The 20,175-nt window shown below is 39.2% G+C and overlaps 1 protein-coding gene across 1 annotated transcript in view; it reads right to left on the reverse strand.

Moving 5' to 3' along the window:
• ST8SIA1 (ST8 alpha-N-acetyl-neuraminide alpha-2,8-sialyltransferase 1) overlaps positions 1–20,175 on the reverse strand; it is a 115,716-nt gene that overhangs the window by 67,700 nt on the left and 27,841 nt on the right. Inside the window, exon 2 of the mRNA XM_052690677.1 lies at positions 19,955–20,099. Coding sequence (XP_052546637.1) covers positions 19,955–20,099 — 145 coding nt within the window. The remainder of the gene's footprint in view (positions 1–19,954; positions 20,100–20,175) is intronic.

Consider the following 20,175-nt stretch of genomic DNA (forward strand, 5'->3'; position numbering starts at 1 on the left):
TTGAAAAGAAAACAAAAAAAAAGATGTTTTTTCTCTAGGAGTATAGTCTCTGAAAATGTGACCTGTGATTAGAAAATCAGATCAGGTTGTTGTTTTTGATTTTTTTTTCTCTTTTTGTATTTTCACTATTGTTAAATTCCATGCAGAGCAAGAACACAAGTGGACCGCTTCAATCTCTAATTTTTTTTTGTGTCTGTCAATCTCCACGCAATGTCACACATGATATTTGGAAACGAAAGACTGGTTAGACCATTAGATTGAAACAACCACATTAATAGCAATATGTTGATTTTAGAATGCAGTGATTTTAGAATATGAAGAGAACGAGTAGCATCACTTTTCTACTGCTCATTACATTTCCATGCCCCTCACCAATTATCTGCAGTATTTTCACCAGGAAGAAATTGGACTGTGCTTGTCTGTAGCCTATACTGTTTCATTTTTTCATTCAGATTCTACTTTGCCTTACTGAGACATGGCACATTTTCAGGTATTCACCTTCATTGTCTCTACCACCAAGCTAGACAAACTGGCCTGGTATATGTAGAACACCCATGTAGAGCTTTTCCCTCTGGTGCATCTTCTAGGTACATAGTCAAAAGCTATGGTTGATTTAACTTTGTATACCCACCTGCAGAAGGATGCTAGCTGCCAAAACTTAACAGGCCAGCACAGAAGAACACCTGGGCATAGAGGCCATGGTGCTAACAACTTATGACCACATATTGGAATAACAGTGGCAGTTATCATAATCCAGCTCATAAACTGTAGATAAAGGCCATGTTTCTGACCGTGGTCTCACACTGACAAGGGGAAAGATAGAGGTCCTTCCTGAGCTGGAGTGAAACACACCTGGCAACTCTGACGATAGAAGAGGTGACCTGGAAATAAAGACAATGGTCCAGCATAAAACAAACTCCTTCACCTCCTTGGGATGTCTGGCACAGTAAAAGCACCAGATAGAACTGCACAGAGAATCCAATAATGGGAATCAGTTTTACTACACTGAAGTTCAGAAACAGTATTTTATTTCCTTTGAAAATTACATTGTTTTATTCAGAATTAAATATCATAGTGAAACTTTACCAGAATTACAGAGCTTCATTTAATTTCTGGATGATAATCTCTCAAGGCTGTGAAATTTCTAATGCCTCATAAATTAAATCAGGATTCAGATGAAAAAGTTAATGGATATGAATGAATTAATGGCCTATAATTTTCGTTCACAGTGAAGTCTAGTTGCACAGCTTCCATTTCAGCAGCAGAAATTTTCACTAGAGTTTCAATTCTGAACAGTGTATCTATAGATACAGCAGACTGACAGACGCTGCACTTTGAATATTACTGGGAAATGAGTAGAAGGTTGTTTTAAGGCTTGATGCTTAAGATAAACTACCAGTGGTTCTACATTAGAATTCAAAATGGGTCTCTCATATCACGTTTGGAAAAGCCGTGGGTGATAGGGTACAGTATTTTGTTTACATCATTTCTCACACTCCAACTTAAAATTCGAACATCCAAATTCCACACATCAAAGAAATGGTACAGCTCCACTGAACTTGCAACAATTGGTACGTAACAGGACAACACAGAGCTAAGAACTCACTTCATACCCACAGATTTCTCCTACAGTGAAACAAGAAGAAAGCCAACATGTTTCAGGACAGGAGCCATCTGTCACATCAACTAGGGGTGGAGAGGGAATGTCAGATTTCTCAAGCCTCAGATACCATGAATGAGTCTTGTGTATCTGTCCTTTCCTGTGCCACATTTCCTCACCACTAAGCCATCCATATACAAGCTAGTCATCTTCTCCTCCTTTAGAATTTTTCATCCTTAGAGCATTTTTCTGATAAGAACACAGTGTTAAAAATTAACAAAGAGGGGAAACAAAAAATGAAGCTTTAGGTTTTGGTGGAGGCTTATAGGTTAATAAAAGGGAAAGATCTGTAATGCAAAAGCTCACACCTTAGTTAGCAAAGATAATAAGATCTGTAATTCTTAATTAGAAGCACTCAAATGTAGAGAGAAATATCAAGCCATAATATGAATAGTTTTCAGAAGAGATCTCCTTAGCAGACCCAATAATGTCAGTTACTTCCAAAGTACTGAATGATGTAATTTTATATGAATATATATCCCACATACACTTATAAGGAGAGTATAATTACAAAAATGCAATTATAGACTATTTTGTCTGGGGATAAGCAGTGAATGGGGGAAATTACGATGAATCAAGCTAAAACAACAAACAAAAATTAATGAAAAAATATTGCAATGATTTTTCAATAAACACAACAGATGAGTGAGTTCTCTCTGTTGACCCAGCGGATGAGGTAATATCCTACACACAGTTGATCATACACCCAAGAGATTCTGACTTTCATCGTCTCCAAACCCTGATACAATTCATATCTAGTTGCACAGCCACTGTAGTGCTTTAAAAAAGCTAAATCACAAGAGTAAAGAAGCTCAGTAAATTAGTAGCTCAAGCTGCCATGGGGGTAGAAATAGAAATTAAAATATTTTCTCCATAAAATATATATTTTTCTACAGTGAATTTTATGTTTAGGATAATAGCTCACATTTCTCAGTATTCTGATTGCAACCTGGATGTATGTTACATTTTATTTGTGTTTTGATTTTTCATGCATTTGAACGATAAAGTACTATATTTCATACGCCTCATCTGCACGGTGTAGATCAAGGTAGCAAACTTTCTAAAAATCAATGTTTTAATCTATAGTGACATATTCTGGTATCACACAGTTTGACAGGCAAAGCCAGCAGTTCTATTCCCACATTCATACTGTCAGGGATGGTAGAAATAAGATCTAGACTGCAGCAATTAGTGACTGGAGCTGACGTCTGGGGGTTTGATAAATAAAGGAGAAATTTCTAATTTAGAAGCAATGACTGTGCTCCTGCACAGCAGATGGAGATTCATGGCACTAACCTGCTGCAATGAAAACACTGCTGTTGTGCAAGGCTGAGGAATCATTCGATGCAACCCTGTAGCTGGAGTTACTCAGGAGGTCAGGGTGGGTTAAAGGCTTCCTTTGTAGCGTTGTTGCATTGCAGATAATAACACACAGCACTTTGCACCTGTAGGCGTCAAAATATCTGAGGAAAGATGTTAAGCAGGTGTGGCTGACAGAATAATAGGTACCACACATAGACTTAGGATCTAGTATGCAAGAACTCTTTTCACAGCACTCCAAGCACAAGCAATGGGAACTCCACACCACAAAGAACCTATAGGCTTCAATACAGCCTCTACTGAAACTGATTTATTTTCTGTTCCTTTCCTCAAATTAAAGTTCCTAGCCTCCGCTGAAATGAAAATATCACATACGATTCCCTACAAGTCCCAGAGGTGCAGGAAGAATATCAATGCACAGCATAAATTGCTCTTAACACACAGCCGAAGTAAAAAACCATTTTTACTCAGCTCATCCTTTTTGCAGAGACAGCTTTTTTCTCCCTTGACTAAATAGCTAGACATATGTTGAAGGAAAAACATACAGATACGGCAATCAAAAGACAAAGTTAAAGTAAAAAACCATGTTTTCTAAATTGACTCCTTCTGACAGGAACTTGGAGTGCAGTGCCAGTAAATGGTAGTTAGACATATGTTAGTGAAATGAAAAAGGCCCTAAAAGCATAATTTCAGAGAAAATGCTCTTAGAAAGAGAACTTTCATGAACTGTGGCAGAAAGGCTACTCATCAAAGCCACACACAGATCTGTCACATTTTTGCAAGTTACACTGTACTTAGCTTCCATGGAAGTAAAGCAGTGGATGGGATGTCAGCCAATTTTCTAGAAGATAGAAGGAACTTTTTAACTTTACAGGTAAAAGTGCTGTTAAGTGAATGATCAAAATGGGAATGTTACACATCTTAGATTTTCTGTGTTTACTCATGCTTTAAACAAATTTCAAAAACCGTCCATATCTCATCTGCCAATAAGATATTTAACAAAATAATTTCATATGGTTTACCAAAATTTCATCTGCTGAACATTAAAATAGTATCAAAACCATTCAAAATAAACGCAAACAAATGTCATCATAATACATTGACTGAAAAGATTCATAACTGCTCGTTAACTTTGTGAACTAAAAAATATCAAAAGCTATATAAAAGCAATTGGAGAGAATAAAAGAAGAAATTTTGTAATGTACCTATCTTCTTAAATAATGGGTCAAGGAAAAAGGCTAACAAGAGGGGACACTGAATATTCAGGCAGGTCAGATAAACATAACGAGTAAAGAAGTGGAATGCCATAACAGAGAACTTCTCACTGAAGGAAAAAAAGAATAATCACAAAATAAATATTAGCAACAAGATTCTCATAATGGGAAAATAAAATAAAGAAAATTATAATTCAGCTGAAGCTAGAGAAATGCCAACTAATCAAAAGCCTTCATTGCACATGTACTCATTTTGCAGAATCATCATTTTCCCTTTAATTGCCTATGATACCTACTCTGCTTGATTATCTTTGCACTGCTTGATGAAATTCAGAAACTGGCCAGTTAAATTTCAGAAGTTACTTCATCAAGCAAAAGAGATGAGCTTAAACCCCACCAAAGTGGAAGGAGATAAAGAGTCCTCTTTAATCACTGAGTTGTATTGGAAAAGACTGGTAGCTCTGCGGCTTAGATCAGGTGAATTAAGAATGCACCAATATTAAAAAGGATTGAAAATATCTGTGAGTTGCACATTGTTCCCTTTGGACATGGAAAACTGAACAGAAAACTGGTACTATATATATATGCATTAAACTGGAATTATTTTGTAGATTAACTGTGCAACCTGCTGTAGGGAACCTGCTTTGGCAGGGGGGTTGGACTCAATGATCTCTGGAGGTCCCTTCCAACCCCTACAATTCTGTGATTTTGCTAATCACTTTAGAAAGATGTGTTTCCACATTCAGAAAATGGAGAATAACCATAAAATCTGTACTGTGGGATCTGCAGAGAAAGTATGCCTTACAAGAGCTACACTTATCTTGCTTTGATTAAAAAAAAAAAAAAATTACCTCCTTTTACAGAGTTTATTTTACTTGTGTTCATGTACCCTAAAAACCAGAGCAAAGCTATCAGAATAACAGGGGAACATTATTACAGAGTATTACCACAGGGGGAAAAAAAAAAAGGAATAAGCAATTCAAACCTGCAACCCCTATCTGACACCAATCATGAGTAGATCATTTTAGAGTTGGAAAATTGACCACGAAAAGCTGTAATTCATTTCTAGAGCACTTTGAACTTCACTCCAGGTGTGCAAATCACCCTAGCATTGGGCTAATGGAATAGCACTTAGATAGAAGGGAGTTGTCTCAGCCTCATGCAGGATTCAAATCCCCTCAGCAGTGTACAACAGATGTAACCTCACAGAAGCCAGAAAAGTGGCAGTTGTAAAATAGGTGCAAAATGAAATTCATGCTCCTTGTCTCTATCACTACAACAACTCTCTGTCTCTAAGAACTTCAGTAAGCTATGTGATCTCCATGAGACATGACAGCAGCCCAAAAAATATTAACAGGAGAGTAAATTGATCCCCTAACTGGTATTAAAAGACCAGCTAAAAAGAGATGCTAGTGAAGGCTGAAGAATAGAGATAGCAGGTGGTAAAGTATGGCCACTACCAAGGAGACAATTCAAAGCCAGACAAAATTGTGATGAGAAGGGCAGAAGAAAGAACTTAAACAGCAGACCAAGGAGCTGCGAACAACAGTTCAGTACAGAGTCCCTGGACTGAAACCCAGGAGAAAATGAAGCAGAGCTACCCTGATCTTAAGAAGCCATGAACGTGACTCCCTCTGAGAAAAGACAAGACAAAGGCTCAGTGTCTGGGAGTAAAATAAAAAAAATTGTGCTTTTACATTTTTCAGTCAGACCTCAGCTCAAATTTAGGCATAGAAGGAGCCTGGTTCAACAGACCAGCCAGAGCTTTGCTCTCACAGATTTGAAGAGAAAGTGCTCATTATTAGAAAATGTAATTTTTGAAGTCAAGACATCTGTTAGACCTCTTCACAAATCAGACCTGGTTTGATCTGTCTTATACTCTGGCACCTGAATGGAGAAGCAAGGGTAATCAAGTCATACAAAATCTTAGCATCTAACAAGTGTATGATATAAAGAAAACCATCAAGCTGGCAATGCTATTTAGGAGCACAGCAGAATAGAATGCAACTTTTTCTGTATCTATATGTGCTCTGAAAGAGTGACAGGAAGGAAAAATTTGTCTGTGGGAAGATTAACCTTGGTGAAATGAAAGGTGTGTTGACTAAGAAGGTGTCACTTCTTACAACTTTATGTGTCTGTAAATACAGGCAACTTAGATGACCTGGTTGAGCTATACTCACAGAGAGCTTGTTACAATATATCCACTTCATTCCAGCTCCCCTCAGCATGTGGCTGGAATCCCCAAAAGATACTCAGGTACAGTCATTACTGTATCTGTCAGCTCAAAAGCTAGTAAAGGCCAAGAACTGGGTGGAAAAAATTACCCTGAAAGCAGCCACAAAGGCTAAATCCACCCTTCCCTAGAAGAACCATACTTGATAAGAGGATACTGTTGATCTAATGCTTTTTTAATTTGGTCTGTGAAGCAAAAGATGCAGTGGTTCGTCATGCATATATGTTTATTGTACAGGAAAAGGGGGGTTGGCAGTATTTCTTCTCCACATATTCCCCATGCAAAAGCTCTAGTTTTAACTGTCTCCAGAGGTTTCTAGGCATAGATTTAACTGTGCAGTAACACCATATATTGAATTTGAATGACTGTAAAGTGCTTGAGGGAATTGCTATAAAGAGCATCATAGTCACACCAAGGATTATTTATCTTCGGCTTTCTGATTTCTTCTTCAGACTCAATATTGGATCACAGAATAGATCTGCGTAGCCTTCGCATTTGTTGTCTCCTAAACTGTCTGCTATTAAGCCTAGGCCCTAGCAAATAAGTTAGCCAATCTGAAAAACAGAATACACTCCATATTCCCACTCCTATTATATTCACAACCTGGTTAAAAATGATCAACAAAGTGTTTCTTGGTACTACTTCATGCCCTGCAGTCAGGTCTAATTCATCTTGACTCTATAACTGAGAAACAGTAGTACAATAGCAGCTTAATGTAATCCTCAATGAGTCCCTTGCACAGGGCACAGATCATTGACAATTGTCTGCCCGCCTTCCACCTGCATAGAACATGTTCAGTTTACTGTGGTGGAGAGACAGGCTAGAATAGCTGAAGCACTCTGGTAGAGCTGTGATTACAGACATCTTGCCCAAGAGAGGAGAAGAAATCTGAGGTCCATTCCCTGTTCGGTCTTCAGTGAGTATTATTAGTGAGAAAAAATGAGCATGTGTGCCAGAACACAAGGTTTGCCTCATTAGCAGCAACATCCAGTGATATTTGGCTACAGGAATGATTAGCAACACTAAATGCAAGCCTATTCCAGCAGATAGGTGCCTGTAAAGTCTGCCCTTCAGAGGATATGGCCTTTATTCCCCCAATGTTATGTACCACCTCCACACAGTTGTCGTGCGTCTTCCTTACATACAGTTAGAAAAACAAAAATGATCAGTGCTTAAAAAAAAATGGTCTGATTGAAAAAGTCAAGGTTGTTTAGTGTACAGAAAAAGGCTGTGGGGAAATTTAAAAGTTGTATGTGTAAAAGATAAGAAAATAAACTCTTAAATTATAGCCAAGGGGTACTTTGAAGTCAGACATCAGGAAACACAGCTTACCTGTAAGGATAGAGAAGTACTGGAATGGACTGTCTAGTGGGCTGTGAAATTACCTTTACTGGAAGCTGTGAGAAATTATGAGATAATATCTGTCAGGCACAGCCCAGGTAGAGCTATCTGACATGGAGCAGAGGTGGGGGGGGGAGGCACTGACTTCTGAATACCACCATCCATCCCACCAGACAATAATTTTGTGCACGTCAGTGCAAAGAATCAGTGCCTCCGTACTTTGGTGTAGCGTTGCCTAGTGGATCCACTGTGTGAAGATGTGAAGCTTTTTCCCCTAAAAGCCTGTATCTGTAAAAATTAGAAAGTTATGTCTGGATTACATGATGTAAACAAATGCACTTTTTTGTGCAGTCTTCTGAGTGCAAAAGCAACTGAGTAAAATCAGTCTAGCTCATGTTGACTTTGGTTTGGTGTCTCTCAATTGAGAGGACACATCCAAATCACTTATCTTCTGCAACTGGCTCTTCTTGTCCAAGTACAGCAGGTACAGTATGAAGATAACAAGCACATTCTCAATCAACACGTATTGTTGCTAGGCATTCCCTGGCATAAATCTGTGGCTAGCTATGACATCTATTTAACTAGATACAACAAAAATCAGTGAGATGCTACAAAACAGGTGAGTGAGGATAGATGTCTGAGCAAGCTGCTTGCTTACACATACCACAGATGTTTGCAATAACATTGGTGTCTCTGCTAACACCTTAACCGTGCAGATGTTTTTCTTCAATCTCTGTAGGAATGCCTCATTTCCATGGGACTTAATAGGTTGCAGACACTTTGGTCACACCCCATAAAATCATAAGTAAGGAGATGTTATACACATCTGAAATTGGTCTATCAGTATTACATAGTACATATATCCCTATCTGACTGAATGGCTGACTAGATAACCCCCATCAGCAAGAGACAGCAACACACTCGTATTTCAGTGTAATATTCCCTTGCCTAAATTGTTCCATGAATCCAGACGTTGTTTTGAACAAACCATTATGACTACGCTTACCAAGCACAGGATGTGAGGAATTATATGCTTCATCTGCATGCCCTTCCTCACAGAGACACATTCTCTGAACAAAAGAAAGAGCTAGGACCCCTGCCATGGACCATTTTTTTTCTTCTTGTATCATGCTATTCCCATGCCAGTGTATAGAAGGTATTTAACTTCTTCCACATGATTGGAACTCTTAGAAAACATCACTGCTTTCACAGAACTGATACTTAGGATTTAATTCAGGTCATTTCCATCTGATCAAACGACCATCTGGAATCTCGTGCCTTTCATCTGAACCTTCATAATAAATTGGAGCCAATTAACCCAGTATATTTTACACAAAGAAAAATAAAGCCATTGGAGACAGTGTTCCCACAAGGCAATGTTCATGTAGCTCTTCTGGCTGTCAGGAATCTTCAACTTCCAGCCTAACTGTTCCCAAGATTTTTTAACTTGTCCTGCTGGCCATGCTTCTTTTGATGCAGCCCAGAATGCAGTTGGCTGCATGTATGGGCTGTGAGGGCGCATTGCTGGCTCATGTCCAGCTTCCCATCCACCAGTACCCCCAGGTTTTTTCTGCAGGGCTGTGCTCAATCCTTTCATCCCACAGCTTGTATTGGCAGTGACCCGACACAGGTGCAAGGCCTTGCGCTTGGATCTGCTGAACTTCATGAGGTTCTCCTGAGCCCACTGCTCAAGCCTGTCTAGGTCTCTCTGAATGGCATCCCTGGTGTGCCAGCCACACTCCACAGCTTGGTGTCATCAGAAAACATGCTGAGAGTGAACTCAACCCCACTGTCATTGTCACTGATGAAGATATTAAAGAGTATCAGCTCCAGCACTGACTGCTGGGGGACACCACTCATCACTGATCTCCATCCAGACATTGAGCCACTGACCACCACTCTCTGGACTCAATCCTGCCACCAGTTCTTTGTCCATAAAACAGTCCATCTATCAAAATCCCCATCTTTCCAATTTGGAGAGAAGGATGTTGTGCGGTACCATGTCAAAGGCCTTACTGAAGTCCAGATAGCTGACATCAGTGGCTCTTCCCTTGTCCAATGATGCAATGAAACCATCATAAAAGGCCATTAGGTTGGTCAAACAGGATTTGCCCTTGGTGAAGCTATGCTGGTTCTCCCATATCACCTTCCTGCCTTCCATATGCCTTAGCATTACTTTTAGGAGGATCCATTCCATGATCTTCCCCGCCACAGAGCTGAGACCTACATGCTAGTAGCTCCCCAGGTCATCCTTTTTACCCTTTTTAAAAAATGAGTGACTTTTTTTTCAGTCACCCAGGACTTCACCTGATTGCCATGACTTTTCAAATATCACTGAGAGTACCTTGGCAACTACATCATCTAATTCCCTGAGGACTCTGGGATGTATCTCATTGGGACCCACAGACTAGTGAATATTCAGGTTCCTCAGGTAGTCACAAACCTGACCTTTAATTACAGTGGGAAGGATGTAATTTCCCCATCCCTCTTCTACCAAACCAAACATTTGAGGGCTGCATGATGAGCAGTTATCAGAGAAGACTGAGGCAAAAAACATTAAGTACCTCAGCCTTTTCCGTGTCTGCTGTCACCAGCTTGTCTGTGTTATTCACTACAGGGGGTACACCCTACTGGACTTTTCTTTTCTGATTGAGGTACCTGTGGAAGCCTTTCTTGTTCTTCTTGGCATCTCTTGCCAAGTGTAGTTCAAGTTGGGTGTTTGCTTTCCTGACTCCATCCCTACACAACCTAGCAGCTTCCTTATACTTTTCCCACAGTTCTCCCTGTTTTCACTGTCTGTGCATTTCCTTTTCTTCTTCAGTTTGACCATCAGATCCTGCTTCAGCCAGTCTCTTGCCTTCCTTTCCTGACTTGCAGGATGGAGAGCTCTTGTGCCCTGAGGAAAGCTTCCTTAAAGATCTGCCAGCTGATTATCATGCCATCATAGTCCACCTCTTTAGCCAGCACACAAAATTATCACCTCAGATTGGTATTTATTGGCCATCGGACAATTTGCAGCACTGATTTCATTGTCAAAATCATCTCTTCTAATGCTGTAAAAGCCTAAGCTCTGTTAAACAACACAGTTAAAAAAAAAAAAAAAAAAAAAAAAGCAGCATCCTGAATTCTTAATATGAACAACAGTAAGCTAAATATTACTTCATATGCACAGTGGGATTTTTCTGGTGCATCCTGTTATACAAAGATCACCATAGTGTCTGGAATACCATCTGGAAGTCAATACTTGCCTCCTGGGAGCTGTTTAGATGAACTAAAGCTGTTCCAGAAGAGAACCAACCGCCCTTCACCTCCATACTGTATCAGGTTATAAAGATTCTAAATCAACCACGTCCAACTATGTAAGTCAATTCCTAAACTGTAATGCAGTAGATTTCTCATTACATGTAAAGCTAGGCCTACACGCCCTCCTAAGCAAGAGGAGGGAGTGCAACACCAAGGACCCTTTGAAAGTCACTACATAATCCTCCTACAAGATTTGCAAATGTGCTACTCCTTTTTATAGCTTCTGGAGTAGCATAACCTTCCTTGATTTTCTTCAAGCCTGCAAGACTTGAAGTTGTTCTTCCATCCATATTTAGTAACAGTCAGAGGAACAGAGGCATACACATCTTTGCTGTGGGTGAAATGCCTCCTGAACATCATCTGATAATCTGCTGTACTCCAGCACAATTTATGTGCCATATCAAGAAACCAAACAACCACATGAAAAACAGAAATATGTAATGTTCCATCAGTTCTTACTCAGACTTCTTGCCAGGTAGTAAATGCTAAGCATGAAAAGGAACCAAACCTAAGCCTCACCCCAGTACTGATTTGAAGTCTACTTCAGAAGTATTTAAACCTCAAGAAAGCTAACTAATGAATAAAGCAAATTAATTTAACACAACGTAATCACTGAATAATTGGTATATACAGTTACATAGACTTTGAGAAGTTTATAGACTGAACAAGATAATTCAATACTAAAGTTTATAAATAATTAGGAAGACTAGCAGGTGGCCAGGATATAAAGGATAAATTTTACTCAAGGTTTAAGCACTGGCTTCCAAAGAAGGTTTAATCGCCCTCTGGGCAGAAATAATGGTATATAAACGAGTTCAGAAAAAAAACTTACATTGAGCAAGAATTTTCTCTTCTGTGGCAAGGGGTTGGAACTTGATGATCCTTCAGGTCCCTTCCAACCCAAGCCATACTATGATTTTATAACTGTCATCAATTATACAAAGCCACAATGAACCAAACAAAACAATCTTAACTGCTTTGCCTTTGGGCAGGCTAGAACTATATCTGATTTGTATTTTCATACCCTCAGCACGGCAGATCATACGCCCTGTAATTACTGGTAGCCACAGGAAGTTCTCTGTTCCTATAGCCACTCATCTGTAACTACTCCCTTTAAGTTGTTCCTCCACTTGTGACATTTCTAGCTTTTGAAGCAGCAAATTTACATCCCTGTATAACAGCTCAACATTATCCAAGAAAGTCTGCAAAATTCCCAGGCACAAGCACAGACTCTCTGATCCTCCTAGCCCACACTGCCCTCTTTGTCTTTAGGTTCAAAATGGTCTTTTTTGCTCTGTCTTTTACAGTCCCACAGCATAACTGTGTCTTCTAGTTACTGTAATAAATTTCACTTGAGTTAGAAAAGCTCAGTTGTGCAGCTAATGAGTAGAAACTAGCACACACTCTGCCCCAACAGCTTCCCTGCCTCTGCCAGAGGGATTCCACAGGGCCCACTGAGCCATGTTCACAACACCCAGCTCTGCCACGGCCTCTTCACTCTCAGCAGGCCTGCTTCTACCAGTCAGCAACCATACAGCCCCGGGTACTAATACAAATTAATAAACCAGCTGTGCTACTCCAAGTGTTTTCCAAATAGAAAGTCACACAGAGCTGAAACATTCTCACAGCTGAAGTATCCTCTTGAAAGCACCCCATGTCCTTTCTGTCTGAAGTGGGATTCACAGCAAGCCCACTGGTTGTGATGGTATTTTAAGTTCTGCTCAGCATTTATTACAATGCAGAAGCAGAGCCACATTTGCCCTACCACACACTCATCTCCCCCAGCTCCCAAACAGCAATGGGATTTGTATGGAAAAATACCCATCACAACCTGAACAGGTGAGTGGCTGGTGAGAAAGGGTGAATGTTATCTTGAGAACACAAGTAAACTGCCTCTAGCTTCTGCATGCAGCTAGAAGAAGCTCCTTTGCAGAAACTGCTCTGCAGCTGTAACTAAGTATCTTTGCTTCCTGTGAATGACCTTGCTCGTTCTGATACGGGATGCTTTATTGTCTCCCAGTGTGACACATCTGGCCACAGTACTAAGGGCTGGTGCAGACTGCTGGCCAGCTGCCACCAGCACCAAGGAGTTGGTACCAAGTCCCCAATAACGCGAGCACCTCTCTGTTAGACTGAAGAATAATAACTTGCTTCTGTGTACTTACTTTTGGACTTGTAAACATTAGGCAGAGGCACTGGTGCTTTTGCATAACAGGATTGATCTGTGTTTTTTGAACACCTGAGGGTCAGTCCATCAAAAAGGCACTGTGCTTGGATCAGCCTCTCTGTTACCTAGTTCAGAAAGTGACTGACACTGTCACTTCAGACTGAAACAGAGATGTTGAGCTAAGGTGGCTCCTCCCCTTTCTTTGCCTTTGGGACATCTGACACTTTGCAGCTAGACGTCCTTCTCCCTTTCCCCTCCGTTTGCTACATTTGGAAAGGTCAGTGTCTATTTATGTGTTTGCACTGACTGAGATAAAACCAGTTTGGCATGTGCAGATACACTCCAGGCAGATAAGTCAGTCTGGCTGAACACATTTTGGCTGAACTCATTTTGGCAAGCAGAGAAAGACCAAAGCACACGTCTGGTGATCAACAGTGACAGATTTAACGTCAGAGCCCATTACACATCTTCTCAAACAATGAACATTCCATCTCATAGACTTTCTAGCATAACTTTGATTTTCACCACTGGGCTTGTTCACACTTGGTCTATATAGAATAGTTTCAGATGGACCTTGGCTTTTACTTAACCAACCAGATATGGCAGATGATACCCTATCCCTGCTTTGCCAGCAGGCTGCACAAAATGGTCTAATTACACACTTCTTAATTAGTCAGTAATCAAAGTGAGGGTACAGGTTTCACTTAACTAAAAACAAAGACAGGGTTTTTTTTTTTTTATCTCAATTACCTCAATGCTACAGAGACTACTTAGTATTGAAGGGAAGACACATGCTCTAAAAGATCAAAATTTGTCAGGTCTGTACATTTAGCATTTCATATCCTAGTTACAACAGGCACAATCTGACAGTTTCATAGGCTGTTCAGAAGCCAGCAACTCAGATCTCCTTTTAATTGCATTCTTAATGTCATTTCACAAGACATAACCGCCTCTACTCATTTTAACATACTGTGTGTTTTCCATGATTGCAATAATATATGTTTACTACAACTTTATTTTGAATAAACATATGTAGACACAACCAAGAAGACTACTTGCATTACAGCATGCTTAGAGAGGAAAAAAAAATAGAATAAAGAAGAAAGAAAAGTGACAGAAATAAGAAATTTCCCCAAATACTAATTAAATGCAGCACAAAAGTCACACCAGTATTACTTATACAGCAGAATCTATGGGAGAAAATATAAGGGTTGCTAAAAGGCTGTTGTTATATCTGCAGGCACATTATTCCCCTGCCCAGGACATCAAGGGAAAAAAAAAAAAAAAAAAAAAAATCAGGACACAGATGACATCCAATATTTCAATTTCTCCAAGAAGCAATTAATTACTGAGAAAAGAGTACTTCAGTAAGTCAGAGTGCTGGCAAAAATTACCAGAACACTTTTAACAGAGTAATACAGCACTTCCAAAGTCAACACCAAAGTTAATAATTTCATACCTTCTGGCAACAGCAGAATCCATCAAATCCTATACCCTGCACTTGAAGCGATTTGCCATTTTACACACCGTTTTTGGATCAAGTCTACCTTCTGATCTAAAATCAGTCAAAACTACCCATAGATCCTAATCATTAAGATGTTATCAGACACAGCACTCACCTAGATAACCCAGAAAAGTGCCAGAGAAAGTCTCCACATTACACGTACAAGTGAAGCAATGACACTTTCCCTACCTTTATATTAATGACAAAATCTCAAATTTAATCAATTATTTGAAAGACAGTGTTTTTCTTCTGTTTACAAGGTACCCAGAAACAGTTGCTAGCTTTCACAAATTTATTTGTGATTCAAAGCCATCTCCTGTGGGTTTCTCATCAGCCATTTGAGATGATTATTCATGAGATATTCATCACAAGCAACCATCCTTCTGTCTGACAACATTTTGGAGACACAACTTCAGAAAGAGTTTGGAGCAGGTGAGATATCATTATACTAATTTGAACTAATTTACTGGTATCTAAAATATCTAATTGCTTCAGGTGAAATACAGTACAATATTTCATTTTTTCTAATGAAAAAAAAAAAAGAAGTTTAACTTCTGAAATTTCTTTTGAAATCTATTCTCTCTCCTTCAAAATAATAACTTGCACGGAAGAGGAAATAATTCCACTTGATTTAAACATCCTTTTAACATTTCTGGAAGAATATGCCTTGGAAATTCATATCAGTTCTACTCAAAATTATGCTATAAGCTTTTGACAACAACAAAAACCTATTATTTGCAAAAACAGTTAAATACTGGAAAGAGGGTTTTTTTGCCCTAATAGTAAATATAGTCTAGAATTCTGTTTTCAAATTCAGGTGAGTTAAAAAAAAAAAAAAAAAAAAACCAGCAAGGGGTGCAAATTTCTTTCAGTAAATGTTTGAAATGAGCTTGCATTCTTCTAACTTAGAAGCTGATAGCTGCTAATTCACCTTCCTTTCACCTGGCTTTGAGTTGCATCCAAACGACTCCTGTGGTTATAATAAAATAATGTGGTTTATGCACTGCATCTAAAAGTTACTGAAGGGAATATATGGAAGGCAGTTTCTCCTATTTTAGACAGATAATGAAGGGTGGAAAATGCTAGTTATGCCTGCTGTCATGCCTCAGTACGATGCAACAGGACCAGAGCTACATGACTGAAACTCCAGGCTGAAGAGTCACAAGTATGCACATCACCATCATGCCAGGAACAGGACTTCACATCACACAGTTTAACATCCTGAAGAATATTTGGACCACAGTGGGGAGGAACACATTTGGAAGGCACTTGTGGCTTTTGGTAGTCAACCTGAGACATCAGAGCCTGGATGATCAGAGGTTTATCCAGCCACGATACTGATTCTGCTTGCGATACAGCCTTCTGCATCCCTGATCCTTCAGTGCCTCAGCTATGTACCAAAATTACCATCCTTACATGGCTAATACTGAAAATTCATGCCTACATGAAATGATTGAGAAAACTGGTAGGCACACAGTAAGAATAACCTCCCTCCTTTGTTAATATTAAACACACACCTACAGTAATATGCAGCCTCTATGCTTTTTGTCTCCTTAAACTGCCAAATAATGCCATGGATCACAGCAAGCAATACAGTGAAGCTGTTGTCAAGAAATGTCTGCCTTCAATTGAATTTACATCATATAATCCAACAGCTGCAGGCAATGCCACCATAATACATTTTGGGAGATCAGATGTAGAAGAGGTGTCCACCCTCACTGCACGCTACGCTCTGTGATCAGCCACATCTTACACCCCTTTCCTCTCACCATGGGGCACTACGAGCAAATAGCATTTTCTCTCCAGCACAGGAAAGTTGCTGCAGCCTGGGTAATGTTTGTGTTTGTTTGTTTTAAAGAAAGAAAACTACTTCTGATCCAGAAATCAGTAGAAAAAAATGACACAGAGGAAGAGGAAGCACAAGTACAATTACAATCAAACAACATGGGGATAGAAAAAAAGCTAGCAACAGAGCTGATAAAAAACAAACATTTAAAATATTGCATTCTGAAAATGATAAAATGAAATATTGTAACACTACCAAAACCTTTTAGCCTTTTCACTTCAAAGAAAATATGAAAAAACCATTGAACCGATACCAAGTTTATATTCCACTGAAATAGCATTTTTTTAGAGGAAAAGCAATCCATCAGAAAATGTTGAACCAGCTGTAAGAACTTTATCTGCATGGATTACTCAGGTGAAAAATAGTCTATTTTGTACTGTTCACTTTCAAAAGTAAACAACACTTTGCATATTAAGTTCTGAGATACTCATTGTTCTGTAAGTCTCCACTGATGCATAGTCAGCTTATTCTATTCCATCAAACAGAACATTTCCTATTTAGTTTTGTGTTACTTCATCCTGTAAGTTAATAACTAGTTAAGCACTGAGAAATCTTCTGCAAGCACAGAAAGGCTTAAACTCAGCAGAATGATGGGGGTGGAGTCTCTTTCCTCTTATTTTGGAGGAAATATTTTTTTGATGAAATCATCTTAGCTGTGGCCCTTTACACTCCTGTTACATCCCCTGAGCATTTCAGAATATTACCCACATTTTGTAAGTGTTTTAAGCTTCTGAATACATTTGAAAGGAATATTAATCTTCAAAATCACAAAAATTGCTTGCCTGTTGCTAGTCAGCTAACAGAAATCATTCTTCGAAGTAGAGGCCTGAAAAACAGTCTGGTATTTTTCTTGAAACAAAGAGGGACGTAGAAAAAAAAAAAAAACTTCATTTAAGAATTTGCTGCAAATCAATTTTCATAAGCTTTTAAGCTTATTTGGAAATCATCTGATAAAGGTTTACAAAAGTCCTGCAGGCAGAATACATTGGAATAGCACATCAAGTTATGGGGAAGAGCACTCGCAAGAAAAGGACAAGCAGCAAATAGCATTTCTAGAAATCAGCTGCCTGACAATTCTTAAAAGAACAGCATTTTTATAATTAATTCTATAGCTGTTTCCTAGCACTGCTTTGGAGCTGGAGCATCACAATGGTCCAGCTTTCCCACCAGCAACCCAGCAGTACCGTGACAGCCTCTGTGCAGCCCATTGGGCAGTTTCAAGGCAGTCAGAGACCCTCAAGTCTCAACTCACACTGATCCTGTTTTTATCTCTTCAGGCCTCCCCAGAGCCATTACTCTCAATTTGGCTAACTCAAAACCTTAAGGGACAGAGCTTGGGAGCCTGGAAGCTGCTGGACTTCCTGAGATCGTTACCCCTCTCTAGCCAGAACTTACCTCTCTGAAAAAGCCCATCCAGTGCTCTGTAATTTTCTGTGGAAGGATGTGTCTGAGTTTAATCCCAACAAAACCAAATGTGAAATCTCAAATCCAAAACAAAACACAATGACCTCTCTATACCAGCCCAGACAAGGGCTTTCCGAACACTGAAAACCTTATACATATTTTAAGTGGCTGCTGACAACATCTGCAAGGTATAAAATTTACTGCTCTACCAAGGATTTTAGCTTTCTCCAAGAAACAGAGCAATGCTGTAGCAAGAAATCATTAACACACATTAAAAAAAAAAGATTTACAGCTGCTACTCTGGGACCCACTATAAACCTTCTACAAGTCTCAAAAGCAGGGAGAGAAATCCAGCAGAACTGCTCCTTTCTACCCATACCACAGGGAAAGCACCCTCCACGCATCGGACATCTACTTGTTTATTCAGCTTGCAGGGACCAACAGCTGTGGAACAGACCTAAGGAATATGGAATGCATGGAGGTAGATGTCCGTTACAAACGGCACAGTGCAGTGATATGAAAGTGGTAGCGACCTGAATAAGACACAGCAGAACACTGTTCCTCTGTTTAACACAAGAAGTGGCAGCTCTGATCACCTTTCCTTATGTCTTATCCCTTCCTCACTCTTTCACCTCTAAACTAAACTAATTCAAAGCCATAATTCTTTTGTTGAGAACTGAAAACTGTTACAAAATAAACAAAACTACTTTTTGATGTTTATTTGCAGCATCAGTTTAACAACAAGCCAAAACTCTGCTACACATATAAATGGAACAGTAACAAAAGGAAAACCTTGTGTGAATGACTCATCAACTGCAAGACTTAAAAAATACCTATACCTTTAATTTAAGAAATTAAAATAACATCTAACCCAATCAATATGTCAAGATGTTAGGCTTTCTTTAAACCCATAGCCACAAAAACCATATCTCCTCCCACATTCCATGTCAATATCATGAACTAATTTAACATTAGTTAATATATAAATAAAAATACAAACAACTTGCTGAAAAACAATTTCCAGTATTCAAAGCACAACAAGAGTCAGCCAAGTCACATGAGCTTCTGTTATTGTTGCCTACACTGTTTGCCATCAATAAACTCCATTAATTTGGAGGTGACTTGGATACCTTCACACAAGCTGTCTCCATATCCTATCTAGACTGATCTATAGGGGAGCAAGCCTAGATGGGAAACTGAAAGGTAAACAGAGTTACTCCAAACAATCAGCATCATAGCAATTGAAATGAAAATTTAGGTCTGCACATATCTCTCCTTTTACATTTAAGCCAGATAAACTCAGCCAGCCTACGTGGCAGCAAATCCACTGACATCAGTGGAACCAATCTAATCTGAACTTGGATCCAAACGCAGGCCAGAAGCTGCCCTTTCAAACAGCTTAAGAAAAAAAATACAATACGTATGCCAATGACACTGACATATGTCTATGTGTTATAGGAGAATCCTCAGGATTCAACTTGTGAGCCGCACAGCCCTGCCAGCTCACACAGCATCAGCACCAGTCTTGCCAGATTTGATGATTCATTTATAGTGCCAGCTTCTTGGGGCACACAGTTATGCAAGGACCTTCAGTCCATGATGAACTGAGGGAAGTTTCTGCCTGTCACAGTTTGAAATCCCAGTTCAGGAGTGTGATCACTGCTAGAAATACAGAAATCACACTCTAAAAATATCCAGAACTTATCACCATTTTCAAAACCAAGACAGGTGGTCCTATTTCATTACTTGTGTATATCTGCACAACTGGAAAGTGACCAAGGAAATATTAATACACATATTTTGCAATTTTCAGAATGCAGAAGTAAAAAAGTTGTTTTGAATTTAGAAATGAAGGTTAAGTATTTATTGACTAACATTTAGCTAACTTATATTCATTTGTACCATATTACCATTTAGTATATTAACATATCAGTACTGAAAGAAGAAAAAAATGTTACTAACCTGTGGGAATAGCGAGTAAGTTGTATTGTCAATGGTGAAAGAATACAAAAATTCCCCATCAAACCAGAGGTTCTTTCCCATTGGGGAGTTCTGTTTTGTCATCGCAAAGAGCTGCCCAGGGTCACAGCAGTCTTCCAGCAGCTTCCTAGAAAAGGCAACAAAAAGAAAGAGATGCATGAGTTATAGCTCTGCAGCCATCTCTAAAGCCCATTTTTAACTGA

This window comes from Tympanuchus pallidicinctus, unplaced genomic scaffold (genome assembly GCF_026119805.1).
Source record: "Tympanuchus pallidicinctus isolate F22 unplaced genomic scaffold, pur_lepc_1.0 scaffold27, whole genome shotgun sequence".
In the NCBI taxonomy this organism is placed as follows: Eukaryota; Metazoa; Chordata; class Aves; order Galliformes; family Phasianidae; genus Tympanuchus; species Tympanuchus pallidicinctus.